General features: G+C 48.2%; 1 protein-coding gene across 3 annotated transcripts in view; it reads left to right on the top strand.

The window, feature by feature from the left end:
• LOC139265923 (aminopeptidase Q-like) overlaps window positions 1-27,479 on the top strand; it is a 352,506-nt gene that overhangs the window by 216,481 nt on the left and 108,546 nt on the right. For all 3 annotated transcript variants that reach the window (XM_070883537.1, XM_070883528.1, XM_070883519.1), the window contains exon 10: window positions 18,916-19,079. In XM_070883537.1, the coding sequence (XP_070739638.1) occupies window positions 18,916-19,079 (164 nt within the window). The remainder of the gene's footprint in view (window positions 1-18,915; window positions 19,080-27,479) is intronic.

Below are 27,479 nucleotides of genomic sequence, written 5' to 3'. Positions count from 1 at the left end.
TCAACAGAGACAATGGCTAGCTCAACGGTGATTCATGCCATCGCAAGGGACAATACGGCCAGTAATGGGGCCATCAACACCTGTCAATGGTGCGCTTAAGGACAGTTACAGAGACAGTCAGAGACGATCGACTGGTAATGGACCTTTTGTTTCCAACAACGACTCATGTTGGAGGCGTGGAAGCAAACACACAGCCAGAGCTTGCAGTTATCAGCAATACACCTGCAGAAACTGCAACGTCAGCGGTCACTTGGCACGTATGTGCAGGAAGCCTGCAGACAGGTTGATGTACGAGGAGGACCGGACCGATGTAAGCCCTACGAGGCCAAATGGACACTGGGGGAAATCACTGGAAGCTGATGTTCAGCGAGTTCATCTGGAGCACATATACATTTCATACCCCAGGACGCCACCGATAATGATGAAAGTGCTCCTCAATGGCATCCCAGTATCAATGGAGCTAGACACAGGGGCCAGCCAGTCCCTGATGAGTTCGAAAAGTTGTGGGCGTCCAAGGCCAGGAGGCCAAAATTATTGTCGATTAATGCACAGCTACGGACAAAGACAAAGGAGATCATTCCGGTGCTAGGCAGCGCCATGGTAGTCGTGACCCACAAAGATTCGGAGAACAGGTTGCCACTCTGGATTGTCCCGGGGGACGGTCCCGCACTGCTGGGAAGAAATTGGCTTGCTGTCATGAATTGGAAATGGGGCGATGTCAATGCAATTTCTTCTGTGGAGCGAACATCATGCTCACAGATTTGACTCACTGAACAAATTTGACTCACTATTTCAGCCCGGCATTGGCACTTTCATGGGGACCAAGGTAGTGATTCACATAAACCCGGAAGCCAGGCCAGTACACCACAAGGCCAGAGCGGTGCCTTACGTTATGCGGGAAAAGATAGAAGGCGAATTGGACCACCTGCTGAGGGAAAGCATCATCTCACCAGTCGAATTCAGTGACTGGGCAGGCCCGATTGTGCCGGTACTCAAGGCGGATGGGTCGGTCAGGATGTGTGGTGATTACAAGGCCACCATCAATCGGGTGTCACTCCAAGACCAGTATCCGCTACCGCGAGCGGAGGATCTCTTTGCGACGCTATCCGTTGGCAAACTTTTTTCAAAATTGGACCTGACCTCAGCTTACATGTCCCAGGAGCTGACGAGTGAGTCGAAGAAACTGACCACCATCACGACACACAAGGGGTTGTTTGAGTACAACAGATGTCTGTTTGGGATTCGCTCGGCCACCGCGATCTTTCAACGAAATATGGAAAGCCTCCTCAAGTCGATTCCAAGGACGGTGGTTTTTCAAGACGACATCCTCATCACGGGTTGCGATACTGAAGAACACCTCCACAACCTGGAGGAGGTGCTACGCAGACTGGACCGGGTAGGTCTGCGACTGAAAAAGGGGAAGTGCGTCTTCCCAGCTCCAGAGGTATAATTCCTGGGGATGAGGGTAGCAGCAGAGAGGATCAGACCTACTGCATCCAAAACGGAAGCTATCCAGAGAGCACCCAGACCCCGTAACACTATGGAGCTGCATTCATTCCTGGGGCTCCTGAACTATTTTGTTAACTTTCTTCCCAAATTGAGCACGCTGTTAGAGCCGCTACACGTGCTCCTACGCAAAGGTCGCGATTGGGTCTGGGGGGACAGCCAGGGAATGGCTTTTGATAGAGCACGCAATTTGTTATGCTCCAACAATCTGTTAACGCTGTATGACCCATGTAAGAAACTTGTTTTAACGTGCGATGCATCGTCCTATGGGGTCGGGTGTGTGTTGCAGCATGTTAATGTCAAGGGTCAGTTACAGCCGGTAGCTTATGCCTCCAGAAGTCTGTCCCAGGCAGAAAGGGGAAGCGCTTGCATGTGTATATGTAGTAAAAAAAATGCACCAGTACCTGTTTGGCAGGAAATTTGAGCTGGAGACAGATCACAAACCCCTAACCGACAACAAGGCCATAAATGCAAACCGGGCACTGAAAACTGCGCCGATGCACTCAGCAGGCTCCCACTAGCCACCACCGAGGGGGCAACCGAGCATGCTGCTGAGATGGTCATGGCTGTTGAAGCTTTCGAAAGCGAAGGCTCACCCGTGACAGCCCGTCAGATCAATGTCTGGACAAATAGAGACCCGCTATTGTGTTTAGTCAAGAAATGTGTCCTGAATGGGGACTGGGCAGCCACGTATGGGGCATGCCCTGAGGAATTTAAACCATTTCACAGGCGCAAGGATGAACTCTTGATTCAGGCCGATTGCCTACTATGGGGAAACCGAGTAGTCATGCCCCAGATGGGCAGAGAGGTGTTCATCAGAGAACTCCACAATGAGCACCCGGGCATTGTCATGATGAAGGCAATTGCCAGGTCACACGTTTGGTGACCAGGGATAGATGCAGACCTGGAACTTTGTGTTCGCAGGTGCAACACGTGTGCCGAGCTGGGCAATGTGCCCAGGGAAGCCCCCCTTAGCCCCTGGCCATGGCCCGCCAAGCCATGGTCACGCATCCATGTGGACTACGCAGGTCCTTTCATGGGAAAAATGTTTTTGGTTGTAGTAGACGCCTGCTCCAAATGGATTGAATGTGACATTCTTAATACAAGCACATCCCCTGCCACGGTAGAAAGTCTACGGGCAATGTTGACCGCCCATGGTCTACCGGATGTCTTGATAAGCGACATTGGCCCGTGCTTTACAAGCATTGAATTCCAAGACTTCATCGCAGGAAATGGTATCAACCATGTCAGAATGGCACCGTTCAAGCCGGTCTCAAACGGCCAGGCGGAACGAGCAGTGCAGATAATCAAAAAGGGGATGCTCAAAATCCAAGGGGGTTCCCTACAAAGCCGCTTATCATACCTCCTGTTGGCCAATAGATCCCGACCACACTTGCTCACAGGGGTTCCACCCGCAGAGCTGCTAATTAAAAGGATGCTCAAAACCAGGTTATTCCTTATACACCCCACCATGAAATAAATTGTTGACGGGAATGCGAAGGGGCGATGTATTGATGTCAATGACCCTGTCTTTGTCCTCAACTACGCTGCAGGGCCCAAATGGTTTGCAGACACTCTCATTGCCAAAGAAGGGAATAGGATTCTGGTAGTTAAACTTACCAATGGACAAATCTGCCGCAAACACGTGGATCAAACAAAAAGGAGGTTTAGCAACCCCATAGAAGAAGCAGAGGAAGAACACAATGTAGAGTTCACTCCACCACAGGTGACCGAACACTGGAACCAAGTGGAGGAGAGCCCAGTCACTGTGGGCAGTCTGGACAGGCCTGAGGCACCGCAAACAGCAGACACTCAGGCCAGCGCCCAACAACCGGAGCCCCAACTCAGGCGCTCGACAAGAGAGCGTAAACCACCAGAGAGACTTAACCTGTGATCCCAATAAGACTTTGGGCGGGAGGTGATGTCATGAATTCAACTGTCATTGGAACCCATGTATAAACTGACCTAAGTTGTGCACCGTGAAAACACTGACCACTAGGTGGTGAACTTGTGGGAGACACTCCTAACCTGGACTTTCAGGTATAAAAGGGGATGTTCCATCCATCTTCTTCAATTCAGTACTGGCTAATAAAGGTTACTGGTCACAGAGTGACCTTCTCTCAAGTATGGGCCTTGTGTGCATTTATACTGTATAGTAAGGACATACTAGAGTTGTAGCAGGACTTCTCTGCTTTTATACTCCATCCCCTTTGCAATAAAGGCCAACATTCCATTCACCTTCCTGATTACTTGCTGTACCTGCATACTAACTTTTTGTGTTTCATGCACAAGGACCCCCAGATCCCTCTGTACTGCAGTATTTTGTAATCTTTCTCCATTTAAATAATAATTTTCTTTTTTATTTTTCCTGCCTAAGTGGATAACCTCATGCTTTCCCACATTATACTCCATCTGCTAAATATTTGCCCACTCACTTAGCCTGTCTATATCCCTTTGAAGATTTTTTGTGTCCTCCTCACAACTTGCTTTTCCACCCATCTTTTTATTAGCAGCAAACTTGGCTACATTACACTCGGTCCCTTCACCCAAGTCATTAATATAAATTGTAAATAATTGAGGCCCCAGCACCGATCCCTGTTGCACCCCACTAATTACGTTTGCCAACCGGAAAATTACCCATTGATCCTGACTCTCTGTCTTCTGTTAGTTAGCCAATCCGCTATCCATGCTCATATATTACCCCAACCCTGTGAGCTGTTATCTTGTGTAGTAACCTTTTATGTGGCACCTTATCGAATTCCTTCTGGAAATCCAAATACACAACATCCACTGGTTAACCCTTATCCATCCTGCATGTTACATCCTCAAAGAACTACGTCAAATTTGTCAAACATGATCTCCCTTTCATAAAATCATGCTGACTCTGTTTGACTGTATTCTGGTTTTCCAAATGTCCTGCTATTGCTTCCTTAATAATGGAATCAAGCATTTTACCAACGATAGATTTTAGGCCAACTGGTCTGTAATTTCCTGCTTTCTGTCTGCCTCCTTTTTTAAATAGAGGCGTTAGCTTTGCGGTTTTCCAATCCGTTGGTACTCCCCAGAATCCAGGGAATTTTGATAGATTGCAACCAATGCATCCACTATCTTTGCAGCCATTTCTTTTAATACCCTTGGATGTAAGCCATCAGGTCCAGGTGACGGCCACCTTTAGTGCCATTATTTTACTGATTACTACTTCTTTAGTGATAGTGGTTGTTTTAAGTTCCTCCCTCTCTATAGCCCCTTGATTATCTTTATTGGGGTGTTTTTAGTGTCTTCTACTGTGAAGACCGATTCAAAGGGGTCGAAATTCAGGTGCACCAGAAAGCTGGCGCACCTATGATTTTTAGGGTGGTATTTCCCGCTGGAACTCCTGGTACAGTAAGTAGATCTATTTTCAGGACTTTGAAATGTTTTCAAAGCGCTACAGGAAATGGATCATAATGGGGCGGCCTTGGATTCAAAGCCAGACTGATTGGCTGAAAATGGATCGCTCGGGGCCTCCGCCGCTGTCAATCAGTGGTGGAATCGCGATGATGTCACAGCGTATGTGCATCACCACGCTCTCTCCCCTCTGTTAAAGGGGAGAGAATCTATCATTTTTTAACATTGGCCACCGGACCATCAGGGAGGGTTTCGGCTGGGCCAGCAGCCTGGCACCCAAGAACCTGGAGGCAGTATTTTGCTGGCCGACCGGCAAGTCAGCTGCCAAAAATTTCTCTATTGCAGCCGCGGCAGTGTGTTCTACCCTTTAAGGGTGGACATGGTACTGGGCTGCACTCAGTTCGGTGATGGTGTACTGGCAGAAGAACCACCCGGCGGGGGATCGACAGATGGAGTTGAAAATCACTGGTAAGTATTTTTTTATTGCTCAACATTGGCAGTGCAACTACTTGGGCGGATTGGGGTCCAGGCCGAAAAATCCCCAACCTAAATTTAAGTTGGGTCGGCCTGTTGGCCCCAAAGCGGCGGCTATTCGATTTTTAGGAATGGCCGCCGCAAAGGGGCATTAATGGGTCTCTTGGCAACGCTAAGTTTTGACCCCAAAATATTTGTTCAAAGTCTCTGCCATTTCCCTGTTCCCCATTATTAATTCTCCAGTCTCATCCTCTAAGGGACCAACATTTACTTTACCCACTCTCATTCTTTTTATATACCTGTCGAAACTCTTACTATCTGTTTTTATGACTTTTGTTACTTTATTCTCATAATCTATCTTCCCTCTCTTTATTATTTTTTTATTCGTCCTTTGCTGTTTTTTCAAAGTTTCCCAATCCTCTGGCCTCCCACTAATCTTGGCCACTTTGTATGCCATTGTTTTCAATTTGATACCATCCTTTACTTCCTTCATTATCCACGAATGGTTCTCCCTTCTCTTAAAGTCTTTGCTTCTCACTGGGATATAATTTTGTTGAGAGTTATGAAATATCTCCTTAAATGTCCGTCACTGCTTATCCACCATCTTACACTTTAATCTATTTTCCCAGTCTACTTTAGCCAAATCTGCCTTCATACCTTTGTAGTCTCCTTTATTTAAGCTCAGGACACTGGTTTGAGATCCAACTTTCTCACCCTCCAACTAAATTTGAAATTCAACCATGCTATGATCACTCTTTCCTAGAGGATCGTTTACTCGGAGATAATTTATTAATCCTGTCTCATTACACAGTGCCAAATCTAAGATGGTCTGTTCCCTGGTTGGTTCTGCAACATTCTGTTCAAGGAAACCAATTCAAATACACTCTGTGAATTCTTCCTCAAGGCTACCTTGGCCAATTTGATTTGTCCAATTAATATGAAAATTAAAATCGCCCATGATTATTGCCGTTCTTTTTTTACAAGCCTCCATTATTTCTTGATTTATACTCTGTCCAACGGTGTAGCTACTGTTAGGGATCCTATAGGCTATGCCCACCAGTGACTTTTTCTCCTTATTATTTCTTATCTCTATCCAAACTCATTCTACATCTTGATCTTCTGAGCCAATATCATTTCTCACTACTGCACTGATCTCATCCTTTATTAACAGAGCTACCCCACCTCCTTTTCCTTTCTGTCTATTATAAGGGGTTCTCGGGGAGTGTTGTTGTGCCTTGGTTGTCTCTCTCTGGGCTTCAGCCCTCACAGCTTATGCCTGGCCTGTGAGGTACCCTGAGTGCTGCAAGAGCATCCCTGGAGAGACTGTGTCCACAGCTTATGAAGGGGGTTTTGAGACTCGTGCATCCCCACAGCTTATGCCTAGCCTGTGAGGCACCTGTGAGTGTCAAACACTCCTAACCCCTTCTTCCCTAGCCTGTGACACACAGCTGAGCGTTTTCGAGGCTCTCCTAGCTTCCCTTACACTGTTCTGACATAAGACTCATGATCAGGAGATGTAATACAATAGAACTGAGACAAGGTGATTCCAAAAGGAACTTAGGCTTCCAATTTATTTGACAAGGTGTGTCTCAAAAATAGCAATACACCAATAAAACAATCCCCCTAAATCCCACTCAACAGACACAACGAAAATCTTTACACAAATTTAGCAGTACAATGCCCAACCTCCCACCTTTCCTGGCCTAACTGAGTTGGGAGTTCTGGGGAACAAAGGTTATACTCACTACTGTGCCTTCTGCAGTCTGGTGGTTTGTTTCTTCTATCTTCGGTGTCTTCGGACACTGGTTTTCCTACAGTGTCGAGAGGCTTGCTGGTTGTTGGATCACGAGAGCAGAACACACACACACTGGGTCAGAAACCCCTTTTTATAGCCAGATATCCAGTCCGCCTCTCGTGCTGAAATCGATCCTTCCCATTGGTGGGCTTTGTGATTTTGAAAAATGCAGCAGTTTCAGATTATTGCGGGTTTTTTTCCACTGATGTTAACCTACTCAAGGTTTGAGTAGGTGTTGATTGGGTTGGCCTCCTGTAGCCATTGTGCAGGCCCTTGGGTTGTTTTGGGTTCCCTAGTTTTCTGAAGGTCTGCATAATTTCCCTCCATAGTGTAAACATGGGAAGACAATAGCCCGATAATGGCGATGAGTCAGTTCCACAGTTTTCGAGCATGTGCTCTCCCATTGGCTTGAAAGCCCCATGCTTCGGGCTGACTCTGTCCCACCATTGGCCCTCCGGTGTCCTCCCCTGTCCAATCACTGCTCTGCCAAGGTCAAACCGTCTCGGTTTCAATTTCACATTGCAGCACAGACTGATCCCACAGCTCTTTTCCTTCTGGGCAAAATGAGGGGGTTTCCGTCCTCCCCTACATAATCCCCCATCTGACACAGTCAGACACCACTCGAGTGTGTCAAAGTTCAAGGTGGTGAGAAAACCTTAGGTCTCCCAAATTACCCAACTTTCCCCAGTTTAACTCTAAACTGATCCCGTCGATATATATCGTAATTCCTTTTAACGCGATACAAAACACAGAATCCAACAGGTTACAATATACGACAGCAATGTACATATATGTACTTAAGGTTACAGCAGTAATTGTACATTGAGTCTCATTTCAGTCTTAACCGTAAAACAAAGAAACCTGCCCTGCAAACTCCCCAGGGGCCATGTATGAAAACGCGGTCATCCCTGGGAATAACAAAACCGCCTGAGTGTCGCGGTCAAGCTTTGTTTACACACCTTGAGTGTTTAGCAACGGCTCTCCTGTCTGTGTAGTAGCCTGAGGAACTGCTTTCTTTTTCTTTTTCTTTTTCTCCTGAGCTTACAGCTTGTAACTAGCAGATATGCTACAATCAGGAGTTGGCCGATTACTAAGGCATGCGATCCCACCCGGATCCACGCAGGTGTGTCTGCCAGTATCCCCAAATCCCACCATGCTCGGGGTTTAATCTGGGCAATCTCCCCTGCTAGAATTTCAGTTTTCTGCTCCATGGTGTAAAAATGTTTTTGAGACAAATCCACTGTCTGGAGGAGGGCTGTAAGTTTCTCAGGTAGTGGGGCAATGGGATAGCCAAAATGGGTGACATATTGTTGCTGTACAGTATTGGACACCACCTTCCCGGTCCATGTTCATACCGTTGGGCACTTGTGGTTACACAATATGTCTCACCGCTTACATATGTTACCTGTGGAGGCATGTGGTTAGGGGCCATTACCTCCATTGTGCAATTGATGGGCTCTGCCCCAGCAGTGCTGAACCCGCATTGTGGCCTTGCAAAAGCGTTCAAGTGCTGGGAGCACAGGATTACCTGTGCTCCCCTGCTCCGACAATCCGAGAGGTCTGTACCTGTCACAGTGTGCTCCCACATTGTGACATAAGGTGGGACCTCTTGGAATCGAACATGCACCCCTCCACGAATGACTCCCACATTCTCCACTCGGTACAGGGGTGCTGGTCGTGGGGACGCCCCCATCACGGGCATCCTGACCACCACACCCATGATGGTATGGTTTGACTTTCCACAGTCCACCGGTACCGGGTAGGCTTCCGATGCTACACGAAGTTGGCAAGGACTCAAAACATTATCATAAGGGTGCAGTGCTGCTAAGTGCTGGTTGCTGATCCAGGAGGGGACCTATCCCTGTCTCAGATCCTCGAGGTTACTCCGTCCCTCTCCCAGCAACCAGGCCCCATAGAGCACGCACACCTCATTTTGGGCGGCTTGATCGGAGGCGTTTCTATCCTCCCGAATCAAGGCGTTTACAGCCCTGGCCTGTGCCTCCAATTGAGAGATAATCTCCTTTAAGTGAACTGTCATTGCCACCTCTTTGTGGAGCGCGGATCCCACCACGGTATTCTCGTCCCCCAGGATTCTGAGCAGCTGATTCTTTAACCCATTTATCTGGAGGGCCAGCTGCATGTTATCCAATCTGTTTATGGCGGACGCCCCGGTGTTAAACCCCGTGAAAATGTCATTTAAAGTGCCACGCCTCTGCCTGCCCGGTTCGGCCCTATCCCACTGATAATACATGTCTCTCACTTTGACATCCCCGAAGTCCAGTTCATAGAACTTCCGGAACATCTCCCGCAGCAGAGCCTGGTATAACAGCTCGGTTTCTCGGAGACACCACGTAGGTAGGCGGACTTCTGTCAGATTTAGCACCACTGATGCCACCGCGTAGTGTACCCCCTGATAAAGTAGTTTCTCGGTAGGGACCAACACTAAACCATTCCCCGGCCCCCTGGTTGTTGTCGGGCACCTATGTGGGACAGTGGGCTTGGCCGTGGGTGGGGGTTTTCTTTCCCGAACTACAAGTTCAGTGGCGTTTATTGGTACCTGGGGATTGGGGGTCACACACGCCTCCCCGCTGCGATCCCATACCACCCCATCCCCGACTTCCTGCCACCACCTATAGAAAGCAATGGATACCCCCTCTGAACACACGCGAGTGGATCCCCACATACACAAATAAATTCCTAGGTCGTACGCCCACCATTTCTCCCAGCACACCGTGACCCCGCCAGATGACCCCATGATGGTTCGGTAGGTATCATTATCCAGACGTTTCCAGTCCGAGTGTCAGTCTCCCATGTCCCTCTTGTGCTTTCTGAGCCACCACCACCGTCCCAGAGGTATGTCCCCTTGGCAAGTTGGGCATACCTTCCTGCCTTCTGTCACTCTCACTCTGGAAGTGGCCACAGTGATCTCCGGGCAGGGGATGGAGGCCTCTCTGTAGGTAAAGTCCTTATGATTGGAGTACTTGGTGGAGTTCTATCCCAACCACCCAGGCCATCTCCCCTCGTGGGAGTAGGTGACCCGGCCATCCGCCACCGGAGTCCCTTCTCCTGTGGTCACTGTCGGCGCTCTGCCCCCGGAGCATCCGAAAACCAGGAAGCCCTCGGTGCCCGGTGCAGATCCTTCGCAATACCAGCATCACTAACGTCCAGTAGGGAGGTGTTGACATCTGAAAGGCAAGAAGAACATGGCCTTGCCTTGAGAGACCTCTCCAGGCTCGGCCCACTTATCATGTTCCGAACATAAAATGCTGTACCCAACCATCACTGCCTTACCTAAACACATATGCACACAACACAAAGTAACAAAACAGGAAGTGAAAATATACACACCGCCACCATCCCCGGGTGGCCAGGCTACATCCTGTCACTGTACAGGCATCGTCGACCACTCGGCTGACCGTACCCTGGGGACCAGGATGCCCTCCGCTAAGGGGCTCATATAGTCCCCCTTAATGAGTCTTGTGCTGCCCTCCAAGGTCTTCCCGAGCCCCGGATAATCGGTGAGAGACCCTTGCTAGCGCAACAGAGCACCCTCCCTGTTGTCTTTCGCCTTCTCGGTCTGGGGCAGGGAGCTAAGTAAACAGGGGACCACGGCGCCCTGGGCTGTGGCACTCTGTCACTCCTCCTTACTGTCAGTGCAGAGTCCCACGTTATGGGCTGCAATGCTATCTCCTCCACCTCTTGGGCTAGCCCCAGCTGATCCACCATGGGAGGTTCAGCTTCCCCTCGGATCTTGCTAATGGTAGAGCCGTTCTCCCTACTTCTGTTAGTGGGCTGAGAACCTCTACCCAATGGTGGGATAGCCTTACAGGAGCAGTGAACCAGCCCTGGCTGTAGAGCCTCGGAGCCCGCTGCCTCCTCCGGAGCCTCCAAATCCACCGGGGCCTGTTCTTCCCCCAGTACCTGATTCCCTTCCCTTGCTCGTCCCCTCTGTTTTTTACCTCTTTTGGGGTCAAACAATTTACACTGATTAATGTGATACCACTTCACCCGGCGAGGCAATTGAACCGCATAGACCATAGGGCTAGCCTTGTCGACAATGCTGTATGGTCCCATATACAGTGGTTCAAATACCCCAACCCGGACGAAGCTTCTCACCATCACCTGGTTGCCCACCTCCCAATCATGGTGACTGCGGGGTTCCAGCAGCAGCCGATTGGCACAGTGCTGTTTACCCATGTTGTTGGCCGCCTGCCAGTGAACCTGTTGAAGCTGTTCAAACAGATTCCTGACGAAGCGGTCCCGGTTCACCTCTCGAAGCTGCCCTTCGGTGAGAACCGGCGCCAACACATGCACTGGGGTTCTCATGATCCAGCCCGTCATCAGCTCATGGGGTGAGTACCCTGTGCTCTTTGACTGACTGGCCCAGATTCCCATGAGGACCAACGGTAAGACCTCCACCCACTTGTTCGGTGAGTCTCCCGTCTCCTTGCGCAGCCTTTCCTTTAGGGTCCGGTTCAGGCGTTCTACGGGGCCTGAGGACTGAGGATTGTAGGCAATATGCCATTTGGCTCTTATCCCCAGCACCTTTAGGGTGGCCTGCATCACCTGGCCGGTGAAGTGGCTTCCCCGGTCGGACTCCATGATTTGAGGTAGACCCCACCGAGAGAACACCTCCCTCACCAGGATTTTTGCAGTCCCCACCGCGGTAGCTGTTCGGCAAGGGAAGGCTTCCACCCACTTGGAAAACACATCCACCAGGACGAGGCAGTATTTATAACCTCCCTGGGCGGCTGGTAGGGGTCCGATGTAGTCGATCTGGATCGACTGCCATGGTCCCTCTACCCGCCTGACGTGTCCCATAGACACCTTCCTTTTCTGAGGGTCTGGGTTGTTTGCAGCGCAAACCAGACAGCCCGCACAGAAGTCGCGGACGTCTTCCTGGAGACCTGGCCACCACCCTGCCTTTTCTACCCGTTTCCAGGTAGATTCCGGCCTGGGGTGTCCCACACCTGGACCCTCATGGGCCAGCTGAAGGAATTCCCTCCGGTGTTGTGGCGGCACTACCCATTCGTCCCCTTTAAACAACATGCCTTCCCGCACAGCAATATCTGCAGTACTGTATGGGCCCTCTGCCTTTTCCCCCTTTTTGATAGCAGCCAAGGCAGCCTTCAGGACCGGATCCTGCATCTGGACTACTTTAAGGTCCGGGGCCGCAGCCGCCCCTATGCTCCTTTGTGTCCCTGGCTTGCTTCTTGCTGCTGCTATCCTGCCTGCCTCATATGGGTCCCATGGGCGACCTGTACAAGCACCTTCCCTTGCCAGCAGGTCTGCCTGCTGGTTACCTTCCCCCCGTGGCTCAGTTTTGGAGTGAGCCTTTACCTTATGGATATATACATCCCCGGTTTCTCCCACTGCAGCCACGATCTTTTCTAGCAGGGGTTTGGTCACAAGGGGCTTCCCATCCACAGAGGTGTACCCCCGGCGTGACCAAATCGCCAGATACTCTGTACACGAATTGCAAGTGAACATGCTGTCCGAGCAAATCGTTTTTGGGGTAGGGAATTCCTCGGGGTATGTGACCACATACATCACCGCCGAGAGTTCTGCCTGCTGGGCGCTCAGGGTGCATGGGAGTTTAAGAGCCAAGGCAATCCCTGCCTTGGGATCCCAAACTCCGCAGCCTGTGAGTCTTGTACGCGCGGACACTGAACTGGAGCCATCAACGTAGATCTCGTGGCCTGTGGGGTGTATTCCTGCCCGAAATCCAAAGTTGATGTCCCATACCCCCTCCACAGAGCATCTATGCGGCTGCCCTGGATAGATTAAATTTGCTGCGAGCCTGGGCTCGCAGCGGCCCTTGACCTTAAAAGTCATTTGGGAGAGGAGAAGGGTCCAGCGAGTGATTCTAGCACTGCTCACTGTCCCGTCCTTAATCCTCCCGTCCAACAGCATCTGCGGGGGATACTCCGGTAAAGATCTGAGCTCTCTTTACTGCCCAGTGGGTGGCAAGCAAGTGCCTCTCACAATTGGAGTATCCCTTTTCTACCTCTGTGAGGACCCTGGAGGAGTACACCACTGGTCTCAGCTGACCGTTTCGCTCCTGGAGCAACACTGCACTTAAGCTGTCGCCACTGGCTGCCACCTCCAGGAAGAATTCTTCCCCCTATCAATTGCCCCTAGGGCTGGTGCTACCTGCAGGTCTCTCTTAAGACGGACAAATGCTGCCTCATAGCCCTTGTCCCATTCCCACTCGACCCCCTTGTGTAGGAGTCTGAGCAGAGGGACGGCAGTGGCTGTATAGTCATCGCTGAAGTCCCTACAGTAGCCAGTGATTCCCAGGAAAGACCTTACCCCTGACACATCCCTAGGGACAGGGAGTCCCTGCACTGCCTTTCTTCTAGCCTCATCAATGGCCCTTTCTCCTGCCCTTATTGTCAGGCCCAGGAATTTTACCTCTCCTAGACCTATCTGGGCTTTCTTGGGGTTAACTTTAAAACCCCTTCCTTCAGTAAGACCAGCAGTTCGGCCAGCAGTAGACCATGTTCCTCACTGCTGTCTGTGAACAACAACAGGTTGTTCACATACTGGACCAGCTGGTGTGGTTGGCTGAAGCCTTTTAAGCAGTTCGCCATGCATTGGTGAAAGATGCTGGGACTATTATGAAAGCCCTGTGGGAGGCAGCTCCATGTATACTGCTGTTCCCGGAAGGTGAAGGCAAACTTGTACTGGTCTTCCCTCCGTACAGGGATAGACCAGAACCCGTTGGATATGTCCAACACTGTGAACGTGGTTGCGGATGCAGGGATTTTCCCTATCAGATCCGCAACCGCCGCAACTGTGGGGGCACAAGCTGGGATGTTTTTATTGAGCACCCTATAATCCACCGTAGCCCTCCAAGAATTGTCCAGTTTCCTAACCGGCCAAAGCGGGGAGTTGACATGGGTGGCTATGGATCTCAAAACACCCTGCTCAACAAGCGAGCTTAAAGCTGTCTCCAAGTCTGCTTCTGCCTCTTGGGGAAAGCCATACTGCTTTTGCGGGCGAGACATGGAATCCCCATCTATTCTAACCTCCACTCCTGTGACTCTCCCACAATCGTGTTTATGGGTGGCAAATGCTGCAAGATTTATTTGCACATAGGCCCGGTACTCGGCCGGGGTGTTACCGACCAGAACCTCCAGGTCATAACCCCCTTTTGGCTTCATTGTACACAGAGTCCCTTTTCCCTGTTTCTTATCAATAACCATGACTTCTCCCTCTGCTCCCATGCCCACTGTGCCCCATGGACAGTGATTCCTCAAGTCTACTAGGATCTGGCAAGCGATGATAAAATCAGCCCCCAAGATCCCTTTTCCCACCTGCTCCCAGTTCATCAGGATGCACTTCCATTGTGTTTGGAGTGCTCCTAAACGAATTGCGAGCGGGACTGAGAAAAACCCAGCCTTCTCATTTCCTGTGAACCCAACTAGTTGATACGGCACCCCGTTTGATAGAGGTGAGGTTGCGGGGTCCTCCGAATGGACTATTGTGCTGGCAGCACCAGTGTCCAAAAGGTAAGTACCCAATACGCCCTCAACCTCCATCTTGACCCGGGGTCGTCCCCAGGGGTCGTATTCTAGTGGGCACAGGTATGCAGGCTGGATCTGGGCTAGTCACGGCCTCTGTACTGGCAGGGTTGATGGTGCTTCCCTGCCTGTTGCTGTGGCTACCTTCCCAGTCCCCTCCAGTGCTGTCCTCACTGCAGCTACTATCTCATCAAGAGATGGGGAGAAGCTCCCTCCACTTCCCCCACTCTGGGCGGCTCCAAAAGAACTTCTCCCCCCATATCTCTTTACTGGGCTCCCGCAATCCCTTTTAAAATGCCCAGCTTTCCCGCACTCGTAGCACACTCCCTCCTTATCAGACGAGCGGCCACCCTCCTGGTGCCATTCCCTTTTGGGAATCGAGTTGGGTTTTACTTCATTTACCCGACCTTTGGAGGTTTTCTCCTCCTCCCCTCCTCCATTCCATTGGACCAGTGCCAGTTGCCTGACCACTGCTTCCTCGGTGAGGTTGGGGTCCCGGGAATCGAACCACAGTTCTGCCCTGGCCTTGAGCCGGGGCAAGCAGTTTGCCACCAGCATCCTCAGCCAGCGGCCAGTCTGTACCGCGGAAAGATTCGCCCGGTCGAGGAGCTCCCCACAGGCTGCGTGGTATACCACCCACAGCCTGTCCGCAAACGCCTGCGGGGTTTCCCCTGCGAGCTGCCTTGTCCTTTCGACCCGTTCGAAAGGACTGCCGTCATCGAAGCCCATAGCCTCAAGGACGGCCCTCTGGACCTCAGTAAATGTGCGCTGCCCCCTACGGTATTCTGCCGGTAGGGCCTGGTACAATTTGCTGTCCAGAGAGAAGAGCAGCAGCTTGGCTGTCTCTTCCTCGTCACACCCATTAATTTCCCCTGCCTGCATCACCTCCATGAAGTGGATAGACGGGTCCCCGCTGCGAGTGAGTTTGGCCAAATGGGCCACCATGGCCCTGAGTGATTGAACTCCATGGGGAATAATAAAGTTGCTCTCCAGTGCTCTCTGACCTTGGCCACCTCCCTGTGGAGGACCGTACTTGCGCTGCCTGACCCGGCACATCCGCCCTGGTTCAGGATCTTTCTGCGCTGGTCCCTCTACCTCCGGCTTTCCCACCATACCCGGTGCAGCAGACAGTGCCTGGTCACCTGATACAGCCCTTAACTGACCCTTGGCGGGAGCCTCACATCCCTGCTGCCGAGCGGGACATATTGGTCCTGCCCCCAGCCCTGGGTATGCTACTACCTGTGTGCCCCGCTCCTCCTGGTACCCCACCGGACAAACCACCGGTGCCTCAGGAGGTGGTCGGGCGTCTCTTGCCTTTGGATTCTCCTCTACCCCACAATACTCTCCTTGTCCCCTGTGGACCCTCCGGGTCCTATCAGGGCGACCATCCCCTTTGCCTGGGATAGAGCGTGGGTGAGAGTTTTAATCCTCTCCTGGCAGGGACCGTGATCTGCAAACTCACTGCTACTGGCCACTTTATAAGTTGCCTGTACATCTTTTAATTTATTCTCTAGTTCCCAAATTTTCTGGGTGTACCGAGAGTTCTGTTCCCGGAGGGACTCCTCACTACCCTTGGCCTCAGTGACCTGACACTGAAGATAGTCCCGGCTATTTCGGAAGGTGTCCTCCAACTGTCTCTTCCCTTGCTGCTCCTCAGCTAATTTGGCCAGCAGGTTGTCCCCAACCGCAGCCCGGATAGCAGAGAGCTCCTCTGATTTCTGAAGACTCTGTTCCAAGTCCTTCACCAGCTGGTCGAGCTTTCGGACTTGGCGGGTGAAGCAGATAAGCCAGATGGCCTTTTCCACCCTGTGGTTGTGGTCCTTCCCTGCTGTCCACTGAGCAGCAGCATCCACTGGGCGCTCTGCCCGAGTGAGGGCTTGCACCCAAGGTTTGGTGAGGTTCACCTTGCCAAAAATGTACGAGGAAATTCTCTCCTCCATTTTAGTTTCCTCTCTTATCACCTCATCTGTTATATTAACATCTCCTGTTTGCTTATGTCCGCCGTGGTCACCATTTTCTGTAAGGGGTTCTCGGGGAGTGTTCTTGTGCCTTGGGTGTCTCTCTCTGGGCTTCTGCCCTCACAGCTTATGCCTGACCTGTGAGGTACCCTGAGTGCTGCAAGAGCACCCCTGGAGAGACTGTGTCCACAGCTTATGAAGGGGGTTTTGAGACTCGTGCATCCCCACAGCTTATGCCTAGCCTGTGAGGCACCTGTGAGTGTCAAACACTCCTAACCCCTTCTTCCCTAGCCTGTGACACACAGTTGAGCGTTTTCGAGGCTCCTCTTCTCTTACACTGTTCTGACATAAGACTCATGATCAGGAGATGTAATACAATAGAACTGAGACAAGGTGATTCCAAAAGGAACTTAGGCTTCCAATTTATTTGACAAGGTGTGTCTCAACAAACAGCAATACACCAATAAAACAATCCCCCTAAATCCCACTAAACGGACACAACGAAAATCTTTACACAAGTTTAGCAGTACAATGCCCAACCTCCCACCTTTCCTGGCCTAACTGAGTTGGGAGTTCCGGGGACCAGAGGTTATACTCACTACTGTGCCTTCTGCAGTCTGGTGGTTTGTTTCTTCTATCTTCGGTGTCTTCGGACACTGGTTTTCCTACAGTGTCGAGAGGCTTGCTGGTTGTTGGATCACGAGAGCAGAACACACACACACTGGGTCAGAAACCCCTTTTTATAGCCAGATATCCAGTCCGCCTCTCGTGCTGAAATCGATCCTTCCCATTGATGGGCTTTGTGATTTTGAAAAATGCAGCAGTTTTAGATTATTGCGGGTTTTTTCCACTGATGTTAACCTACTCAAGGTTTGAGTAGGTGTCGATTGCGTTGGCCTCCTGTAGCCATTGTGCAGGCCCTTGGGTTGTTTTGGGTTCGCTAGTTTTCTAAAGGTCTGCATAATTTCCCTCCAACTCAGTTTTCCTAACCTACTCAAGGTTTGAGTAGGCATTGATTGGGTTGGCCTCCTGTAGCCATTGTGTAGAGCCTTGGTTTGTTTTGGGTTCCCTAGTTTTCTGAAGGTCTGCAAAATTTCCCTCCATAGTGTAAACATGGGGAAGACAATAGCCCGATAATGGCGATGAGTCAGTTCCACAGTTTTCGAGCAAGTGCTCTCCCATTGGCTTGAAAGCCCCATGCTTCGGGCTGACTCTGTCCCACCATTGGTCCTCCGGTGTCCTCCCCCGTCCAATCACTGCTCTGCCAAGGTCAAACCGTATCGGTTTCAATTCACAGCACAGACAGATCCCACAGCTCTTTTCCTTCTGGGTAAAATGAGGGGGTTTCTGTCCTCCCCTACACTATCCTTCCGAATTATCAAATATCCCTGAATATTCAATTCTCAGCCTTGGTCACCTTGCAATCATGTGATGTTTAGCTTTAGTCTATTAAATCCCCTAATGTAACACAGTAATTTGTCTGATAACTATTATTATGAATTATTTCGATTGCAAAAATGAAACGATCATCTACATTTTATAAACTATTCATCTCAAATGGGTATTAAAGAAACCACAAGAGTAAATATAGAACAAACACATGTCAAACCTGAAGTCCTAAATTTCATAACAAATAGAAAGACACATTGTTTCAAGTTACTTATAAGAACAGTATTCAAAGATTCTGCTAGCTATAAAAAAAAATTATTCTTTTAATCAAAACCTTTTGGAACATGTGGATGTATTTGAGATTCAAAATTCTGAAGCACAGCAAAGCTTTTAATCTTTATTACAGACTGGTTTCATTATTTTTAGTACCTATTTCCTTCAAACTCATTACGTTATCTGAAAAGACTTCAGCTTTATAAAATTGGTTTTGAAGTCATTCCTACTCAGCCTTATGGTTTGCAAATAGATTTACATTTCATTCTTCTGACCTAGTGGAAATCATACTTTTTATTTAAATTAGTGTAATGCAAATTTAATACTTAAGGATTCACAGTTTAGCTCAGTGATTAAAGGTTTACCAGAGTTTATTTAATTCTATGTTGAGTATTTTATTTGCCAGCAGCAGTTGTTGTAACAGATACCTTACACTCGATCTAAGTGAGGTTATGATGATATCCACCTGGAAGGATTAATAATCCTAACATAATAATTATGAATTTATTGAGTGCCAGTCAACAGTTGATTACTGGGAAATAATAGTCAATATATATAGTAAAAGCATAATTAATGAATTACTAATTAGTGACTTCTTCTTCACTAGGCTATAGATAGTCAGAATGCTACTAAGCTACCAGCATCACTAAAATCCATCATGGACACATGGACGATACAGGAAGGATTTCCTGTTCTAACAGTTAATACATCAAGTGGTGCCATAACACAGGAACAGTACTTTGGAAAATCAGTGGAAAACAAAATTTCAAAGTATGTATGATACTCTACTTTCTAATGTGTTGTCAGGCATTCTTCTTTCTCACCAGCGATAGGTGCCAACCAGAGAACTTCAACTGCCAACCAGAGAACAAAATTAATTCCATCCCTAAATTTGTGCTGTATATTTTGCCCTTCATATGAAGCAATAGTTATTTCTATGTTTTTGCATCCTTTTACTAGATTACAGCCTGATCATTGTTGGATAAGATATTTTTGTTGCTGTTAAGCGGAGAATTCTTCTATAAAAAGTTCTTTACTTCCTGTCCTGTTTTGAAATTGCTATATTATGCATCATCTAAGGCCAGAAAGAGTAAATAGAGGATCTGATGTCAAGTTTCTGCTTCTGCCACTCTGAGACCAGCTACCAAGTGAGGTAACTTTGGGTGAAACTTCCATTTAATTTCACCTTCTTCTCACAGCAGCATGACTGGGGTTGGCAATTCAGCATGCATGGGGAACACAAGTATGAACCTGCATTCCATCATTCCTTGACTTGGTGCTCCAAGACATTGTGCCACTGTGGCACCACAGCTCAAACTTCACTCCAGAAACAAATTTTGGTCATGTTGGCCTGGGTTACCATTCTGAAAGATTGAGAACAAGGCAAACTGGCCTGGGAAAGATACCTCCCCATACCACTCTCGGTCATTTTGTGGTAGGTCAACCAAGCAATAATACCGATATATTTCCAGAGAATTGAAGAGAAAATAAAACAATGTTTTAAAATTACTTATACGCGTATAATGAGGGAAAATTTGCAGTCGGAGGCTTGGAAACCTCCGACATGCAAAAAAATCTACTGTGGTCCGGGAGGTTCGTAGATTCGTGCTCCTGCGCCTCTCTGTGTATCCGCGGGTAGAGGCCCACATATCCCAGGGGTGCATGTGGTTCACAAGTGCCCCTGGGATGACATGGACTTGCCCAACCAATAAAAGAAGGGAATCCCCATTCAGACTTTTGCGGATTCCGTTTGTATGGAACGCCCATGAAGTATGAATGGGGATCATTTAAAAATTACACAAACACATGAAAGAAATTTTTTAAAACATTACATATTTAAAATTAATTAAAATTCCATTTAATTAATATTTTAAACAAAAGTTTAATTTTTTGAAAACAATGTATATGTTTTAATGGAGCTAAAAATAAACTTAGCTTATTGGACAGGGATTTTAATGGAAAATTGAGTGATATAATTTTATTTTTCTATTTTTAAGAACTCTTATGCTGGTAAAAGCAGGCCTTACGCCTCCTCCCATCACTGCCCACAAATTATCAGCCATTACCCCAGTAGATAAATCAATCTTTTCTACCTACCAATATTTCCATTATTATATGTGCATGTCTTAGTGAAAATATTATGGCCCAGAAATCCCGGTTTTTCCTTCCCGCGGGGGTTTGAATGGATTATAGAAAAAAGATGTGCACCTAACTGAAGCTGCTGTGGCCATGCAAGATCCCGGTCTGCAGGTTTCTCGTAGCAGCGCGTGCACGTCAGGATGTGCGCAGGCCTGGAGCTGGAGTCACATGGCTCTGGGCACCCAATCAGGTATAGTACAATTCTCATTCATAGTAATAGGAGTTTCATAAGTCCGAAACTCCTATTCCTATGAATGAGAAACACCCCCAAACACCCAAACACTCCATAAAACATTTAAAAAACACCTCACATAAATACACTATAGAAATTAAAGTTGATAGAAATGTTTTTGAAAAACATATATATTTGCCCATTTTTTTAAAAAGTTTTAATTATGGTTTAAAATAAAATTACCTGAGTGGGCAGGGTTTTTAACATAAATATGTATTTTTAAATGTTATTTTAATATGTTTTTGATATGTTTTTTAACTCTTATGCTGGCCCAGGTGCAAGAGTTTTTTAAGGACATTCACAGGGCCAATCTCTGCTGTGAGAATGTCCTCGCTCCCGATATGTGGGAGATCTGTCAAGCCAGAAACTTGACAGATCGGAAAAGCTGGTTTTCAGCGCATGCGCATTGCGCGCCGAATACCGGCTTTTCCAATGCCTTCCCGGGTCCGTAGAAACTCCGTAAGGACCTGGGGAGCCTGCGATTTCTGGGCCTATATATACATACCCTTCCTACCTGCATATGACTTCTAGTTGTTATATTTTTGTCACACTTTGTCTGCCAACATTTTGTTATCATAAATTCCTGTGTCCACATTGAGGCCGCGATTTCACCAACTATGGTGGGTCCGGGGTGGGGGGAGTCGGTGGCAGGTTGTGACCCCGCTCCTGGCTCCAGTTCGCACTGTGAAAAGAATCTTCCCTAGATTGGGCTTGTTAAGTTTGCCCTGCGAGGTCCCCAGCCAACTAAAAGAAAGTAGGTCTGATGACGCCATTTGATGACACGTCATCAGCTGGTTTCCTTAAAGGGTCCGTGGCCACATTGATTTTGACAGTTGTGCTGTCATTGAGGTGCTGCAAACGCTGACAGACACAACACAAAGGTGCACAGCTGCACCCAAGCTCTCCCATGACTCCCTCCAGATGCTTATGGAGGAAGTCACAGCACACAGGGAGGTTCTCTTCCCTTCCAAAGGGCGTAACAGATCTCTCCAGGACACCATCGCAGCCTGGTTATACATTGCACAGGAGGGCACAAACAGGGATGTTGTCAGGAGGAGCTGGCTGCCATGGTACAAACCTTTCAATGATCTCACTAGATCACAAAACGTTACTGTAAAGCTACACTCAACTCATCGTGCTGTGTCACTCATCACATCCCCATCACTCTGCCTTCCCTATCCTACTCCTGCACATACTTACTCACACCAACTTACCTTGTACCTCCACCCATCCCTCTCTCTCTATCTACATTATCAGCTCCCCATCTCAATAGCCACACCTCACACTCACCCTCATCGTTGTCCAATCATAACAACTAACAACACACAATGAAGGGTAGACACTTGGGTGTTTTAGCCAATGTTCATGTAAAGTTTCTGTTAATGTGTTATCAAACATTTTAATCTTTATTTTGAACGCTTTGCATTCTTGGACAGATCTGTGTGCACCTTTGGAAGTGGCTTAATGAGTTGTATTGAATGGTGAGACATAAGGGTACCCCCCACAATGGTGATGAGTGTGGAAGGAATGGCTTGGGCATTTCAGGGATGTTTTATGGTCTTGGTGTGGGGTGGTGCCAAACTGGCACATCGTGTGGCAGCCAGGGTGTACAGCATCAAGTGCAGTAAATGTGGCCATAATGAGGCCATCCCTGGAGACCCGGGAAGCAATGTGGTTGGGTGCTGATGCCCTGTGCCTTGTGCATTATGAGGTGATTGTGGAGAAGGTTGGTGTTGTTGGTGATGCTGGTGTGTTTTGTGATGTTGGTGTTGGGGCTGATCATGGTTGGATTCTGAGGACCAAGTTCAGATTTTTTCAATGGCACTGATGCTGATGGAGAGCTCAGATGAACAGGATTCCAAGGAAGAATGCAAAAGGCAGGAGGCAACAGAGCAGAGTAGCACTGGGGTAAGGGTAAACCACAAGATGATAGGAAGGGACAATATGTATGAATATAAGGGGGCTGCAGGAGGGGTCACAACTAAAAATCATGGTTTAAAATCTAGTATTAAAACACTCTACCTAAACGCATGCAGCATTCGAAATAAAGTAAGTGAGTTGACGGCACAAATCATTACAAATGGGTATGATTTGGTGGCCATTACAGAAACATGGTTGCAGGGTGGCCAAGACTGGGAATTAAACATACAGGGGTATCTGACAATTTGGAAGGATAGACAAGAAGGGAAAGGAGGTGGGGTAGCTCTGTTAATAAAGGATGATATCAGGGCAGTTGTGAGAGATGATATTGGCTCGAATGAACAAAATATTGAATCCTTGTGGGTGGAGATTAGGGATAGTAAGGGGAAAAAGTCACTGGTGGGCATAGTTTATAGGCCTCCAAATAATAACTTCACGGTGGGGCGGACAATAATCAAGGGAATAATGGAGGCATGTGAAAAAGGAACGGCAGTAATCATGGGGGATTTTAACCTACATATCGATTGGTCAAATCAAATCGCACGGGGTAGCCTGGAAGAGGAATTCATAGAATGCATGCAGGATTGTTTCTTCGAACAGTATGTTACAGAACCTACAAGGAAGCAAGCTATCTTAGATCTGGTCCTGTGTAATGAGACAGGAATAATAAACGATCTCCCAGTAAAAGATCCTCTCGGAATGAGTGATCACAGTATGATTGAATTTGTCGGTGGCAGTCGGGAGCAGCGTCGAGAAGGTCCATTGGTGAGGCCTATAAAAGGCACAGCAGGGAGTCCGGGGCCCAGCGTCGGCGGCAGTCGGGAGCAGCGTCGGGAGTCCATTGGTGAGGCCTATAAAAGGCGTGACTTGTGCAGCTACAGGGAGAAGGTAAAAAAGAAGTAGAAAGAAACAGAAAGGTGATGTCACAGCCAAGGGGGTAAGTGATTGGGTGGTGATTGGTGAGTAGTTTTTCTTTTTTCTCTTCAATAACAGTGAGTAAACTTTAGCATTGTTGTTGCTTATCTAAGGGTTAAGTCATGGCAGGGCATTGGAACCGGTTCTGGGGGAGGTGGGACCAGTACAAACCGGACGATCTGCACCTGGGCAGGTCCGGAACCAATGTCCAAGGGGGAGTGTTTGCTAGTGCTGTTGGGGAGGAGTTAAACTAATATGGCAGGGGGATGGGAACCTATACAGGGAGACAGAGGGAGACAAAAATGAGGCAAAAGCAAAAGACAGAAAGGAGATGAGGAAAAGTGGAGGGCAGAGAAACCCAAGGCAAAGAACAAAAAGGGCCACTGTACAGCAAAATTCTAAAAGGACAAAGGGTGTTAAAAAAGCAAGCCTGAAGGCTTTGTGTCTTAATGCAAGGAGTATCCGCAATAAGGTGGATGAATTAACTGTGCAAATAGATGATAACAAATATGATGTGATTGGGATTACGGAGACGTGGCTCCAGGATGATCAGGGCTGGGAACTCAACATCCAGGGGTATTCAACATTCAGGAAGGATAGAATAAAAGGAAAAGGAGGTGGGGTAGCATTGCTGGTTAAAGAGGAGATTAATGCAATAGTTAGGAAAGACATCAGCTTGGATGATGTGGAATCTATATGGGTAGAGCTGCAGAACACTAAAGGGCAAAAATCGTTAGTGGGAGTTGTGTACAGACCTCCAAACAGTAGTAGTGATGTTGGGGAGGGCATCAAACAGGAAATTAGGAGTGCATGCAATAAAGGTGCAGCAGTTATAATGGGTGACTTTAATATGCACATAGATTGGGCTAGCCAAACTGGAAGCAATACGGTGGAGGAGGATTTCCTGGAATGCATAAGGGATGGATTTCTAGACCAATATGTCGAGGAACCAACTAGGGGGGAGGCCATCTTAGACTGGGTGTTGTGTAATGAGAGAGGATTAATTAGCAATCTCATTGTGCGAGGCCCCTTGGGGAAGAGTGACCATAATATGGTGGAATTCTGCATTAGGATGGAGAATGAAACAGTTAATTCAGAGACCATGGTCCAGAACTTAAAGAAGGGTAACTTTGAAGGTATGAGGCATGAATTGGCTAAGATAGATTGGCTAATGATACTTAAGGGGTTGACTGTGGATGGGCAATGGCAGACATTTAGAGACCGCATGGATGAATTACAACAATTGTACATTCCTGTCTGGCGTAAAAATAAAAAAGGGAAGGTGGCTCAACCGTGGCTATCAAGGGAAATTAGGGATAGTATTAAAGCCAAGGTAATGGCATACAAATTGGCCAGAAATAGCAGCGAACCTGGGGACTGGGAGAAATTTAGAACTCAGCAGAGGAGGGATTAAGGCAGGGAAAATGGAGTACGAGAAGAAGCTTGCAGGGAACATTAAGGCGGATTGCAAAAGTTTCTATAGGTATGTAAAGAGAAAAAGATTAATAAAGACAAACGTAGGTCCCCTGCAGTCAGAATCAGGGGAAGTCATAACGGGGAACAAAGAAATGGCAGACCAATTGAACAAGTACTTTGGTTCAGTATTCACTAAGGAGGACACAAACAACCTTCCGGATATAAAAGAGGTCAGAGGGTCTATTAAGGAGGAGGAACTGAGGGAAATCTTTATTAGTCGGGAAATTGTGTTGGGGAAATTGATGGGATTGAAGGCCGATAAATCCCCAGGGCCTGATGGACTGCATCCCAGAGTACTTAAGGAGGTGGCCTTGGAAATAGTGGATGCATTGACAGTCATTTTCCAACATTCCATTGACTCTGGATCAGTTCCTATCGAGTGGAGGGTAGCCAATGTAACCCCACTTTTTAAAAAAGGAGGGAGAGAGAAAGCAGGGAATTATAGACCGGTCAGCCTGACCTCAGTAGTGGGTAAAATGATGGAATCAATTATTAAGGATGTCATAGCAGCGCATTTGGAAAATGGTGACATGATAGGTCCAAGTCAGCATGGATTTGTGAAAGGGAGATCATGCTTGACAAATCTTCTGGAATTTTTTGAGGATGTTTCCAATAAAGTGGACAAAGGAGTACCAGTTGATGTGGTATATTTGGACTTTCAGAAGGCTTTCGACAAGGTCCCACACAGGAGATTAATGTGCAAAGTTAAAGCACATGGGATTGGGGGTAGTGTGCTGACGTGGATTGAGAACTGGTTGTCAGACAGGAAGCAAAGAGTAGGAGTAAATGGGTACTTTTCGGAATGGCAGGCAGTGACTAGTGGGGTACCGCAGGGTTCTGTGCTGGGGCCCCAGCTGTTTACATTGTACATGAATGATTTAGACGAGGGGATTAAATGTAGTATCTCCAAATTTGCGGATGACACTAAGTTGGGTGGCAGTGTGAGCTGCGAGGAGGATGCTATGAGGCTACAGAGTGACTTGGATAGGTTAGGTGAGTGGGCAAATGCGTGGCAGATGAAGTATAATGTGGATAAATGTGAGGTTATCCACTTTGGTGGTAAAAACAGAGAGACCGACTATTATCTGAATGGTGACAGATTAGGAAAAGGGAAGGTGCAACGAGACCTGGGTGTCATGGTACATCAGTCATTGAAGGTTGGCAGCAGGCGGTTAAGAAAGCAAATGGCATGTTGGCCTTCATAGCGAGGGGATTTGAGTACAGGGGCAGGGAGGTGTTGCTACAGTTGTACAGGGCCTTGGTGAGGCCACACCTGGAGTATTGTGTACAGTTTTGGTCTCCTAACTTGAGGAAGGACATACTTGCTATTGAGGGAGTGCAGCGAAGATTCACCAGACTGATTCCCGGGATGGTGGGACTGACCTATCAAGAAAGACTGGATCAACTGGGCTTGTATTCACTGGAGTTCAGAAGAGTGAGAGGGGACCTCATAGAAACGTTTAAAATTCTGACGGGTTTGGACAGGTTGGATGCAGGAAGAATGTTCCCAATGTTGGGGAAGTCCAGAACCAGGGGTCACAGTCTAAGGATAAGGGGTAAGCCATTTAGGACCGAGATAAGGAGAAACTTCTTCACCCAGAGAGTGGTGAACCTGTGGAATTCTCTACCACAGGAAGTAGTTGAGGCCAATTCACTAAATATATTCAAAAGGGAGTTAGATGAAGTCCTTACTACTCGGGGGATCAAGGGGTATGGCGTGAAAGCAGGAAGTGGGTACTGAAGTTTCATGTTCAGCCATGAACTCATTGAATGGCGGTGCAGGCTAGAAGGGCTGAATGGCCTGCTCCTGCACCTATTTTCTATGTTTCTATGTTTCTATGACAGCTCGGTCACGTGTTATGCTCCTCCTGTACCATGTGGAAACTCAGGGATGACACCAGTGTTTCTGACGACTACGTGTGCGGGAAGTGTATCCACCTCAAGCTCCTGATGGACCACGTTGCTGAGTTGGAGCTGAGGGTGGATTCACTCTGGAGCATCCACGATGCTGAGAATGACGTGAGTAGCACGAGTAGCGAGTTGGTCGTACCGCAGGGAAAGAGTCCACAGCAAGATAGGGAATAGAAGACCAGCAGGAAGAGCAGCGCAAGGAAGGTAGTGCAGGGGTCCCCTGTGGTCATCCCCCTGCAAAACAGATACACTGCTTTGGGTACTGTTGGGGGGGATGACTCATCAGGGGAGGGCAGCAGCAGCCAAGTTCATGGCACCGTGGCTGGCTCTGTTACACAGGAAGGCAGGAAAAAGATTGGGAGAGCGATAGTGATAGGGGATTCAATTGTAAGGGGAATAGATAGGCGTTTCTGCGGCCGCAACCAAGACTCCAGGATGGTATGTTGCCTCTCTGGTGCAAGGGTCAAGGATGTCTTGGAGCGGGTGCAAGATATTCTAAAAAGGGAGGGAGAACAGCCAGTTGTCGTGGTGCACATTGGTACCAACGACATAGGTAAAAAAAGGGATGAGGTCCTACG

Source organism: Pristiophorus japonicus, chromosome 1 (genome assembly GCF_044704955.1).
Source record: "Pristiophorus japonicus isolate sPriJap1 chromosome 1, sPriJap1.hap1, whole genome shotgun sequence".
Lineage (NCBI taxonomy): Eukaryota > Metazoa > Chordata > Chondrichthyes > Pristiophoridae > Pristiophorus > Pristiophorus japonicus.
This window is presented reverse-complemented; position numbering and strand designations above follow the sequence as displayed.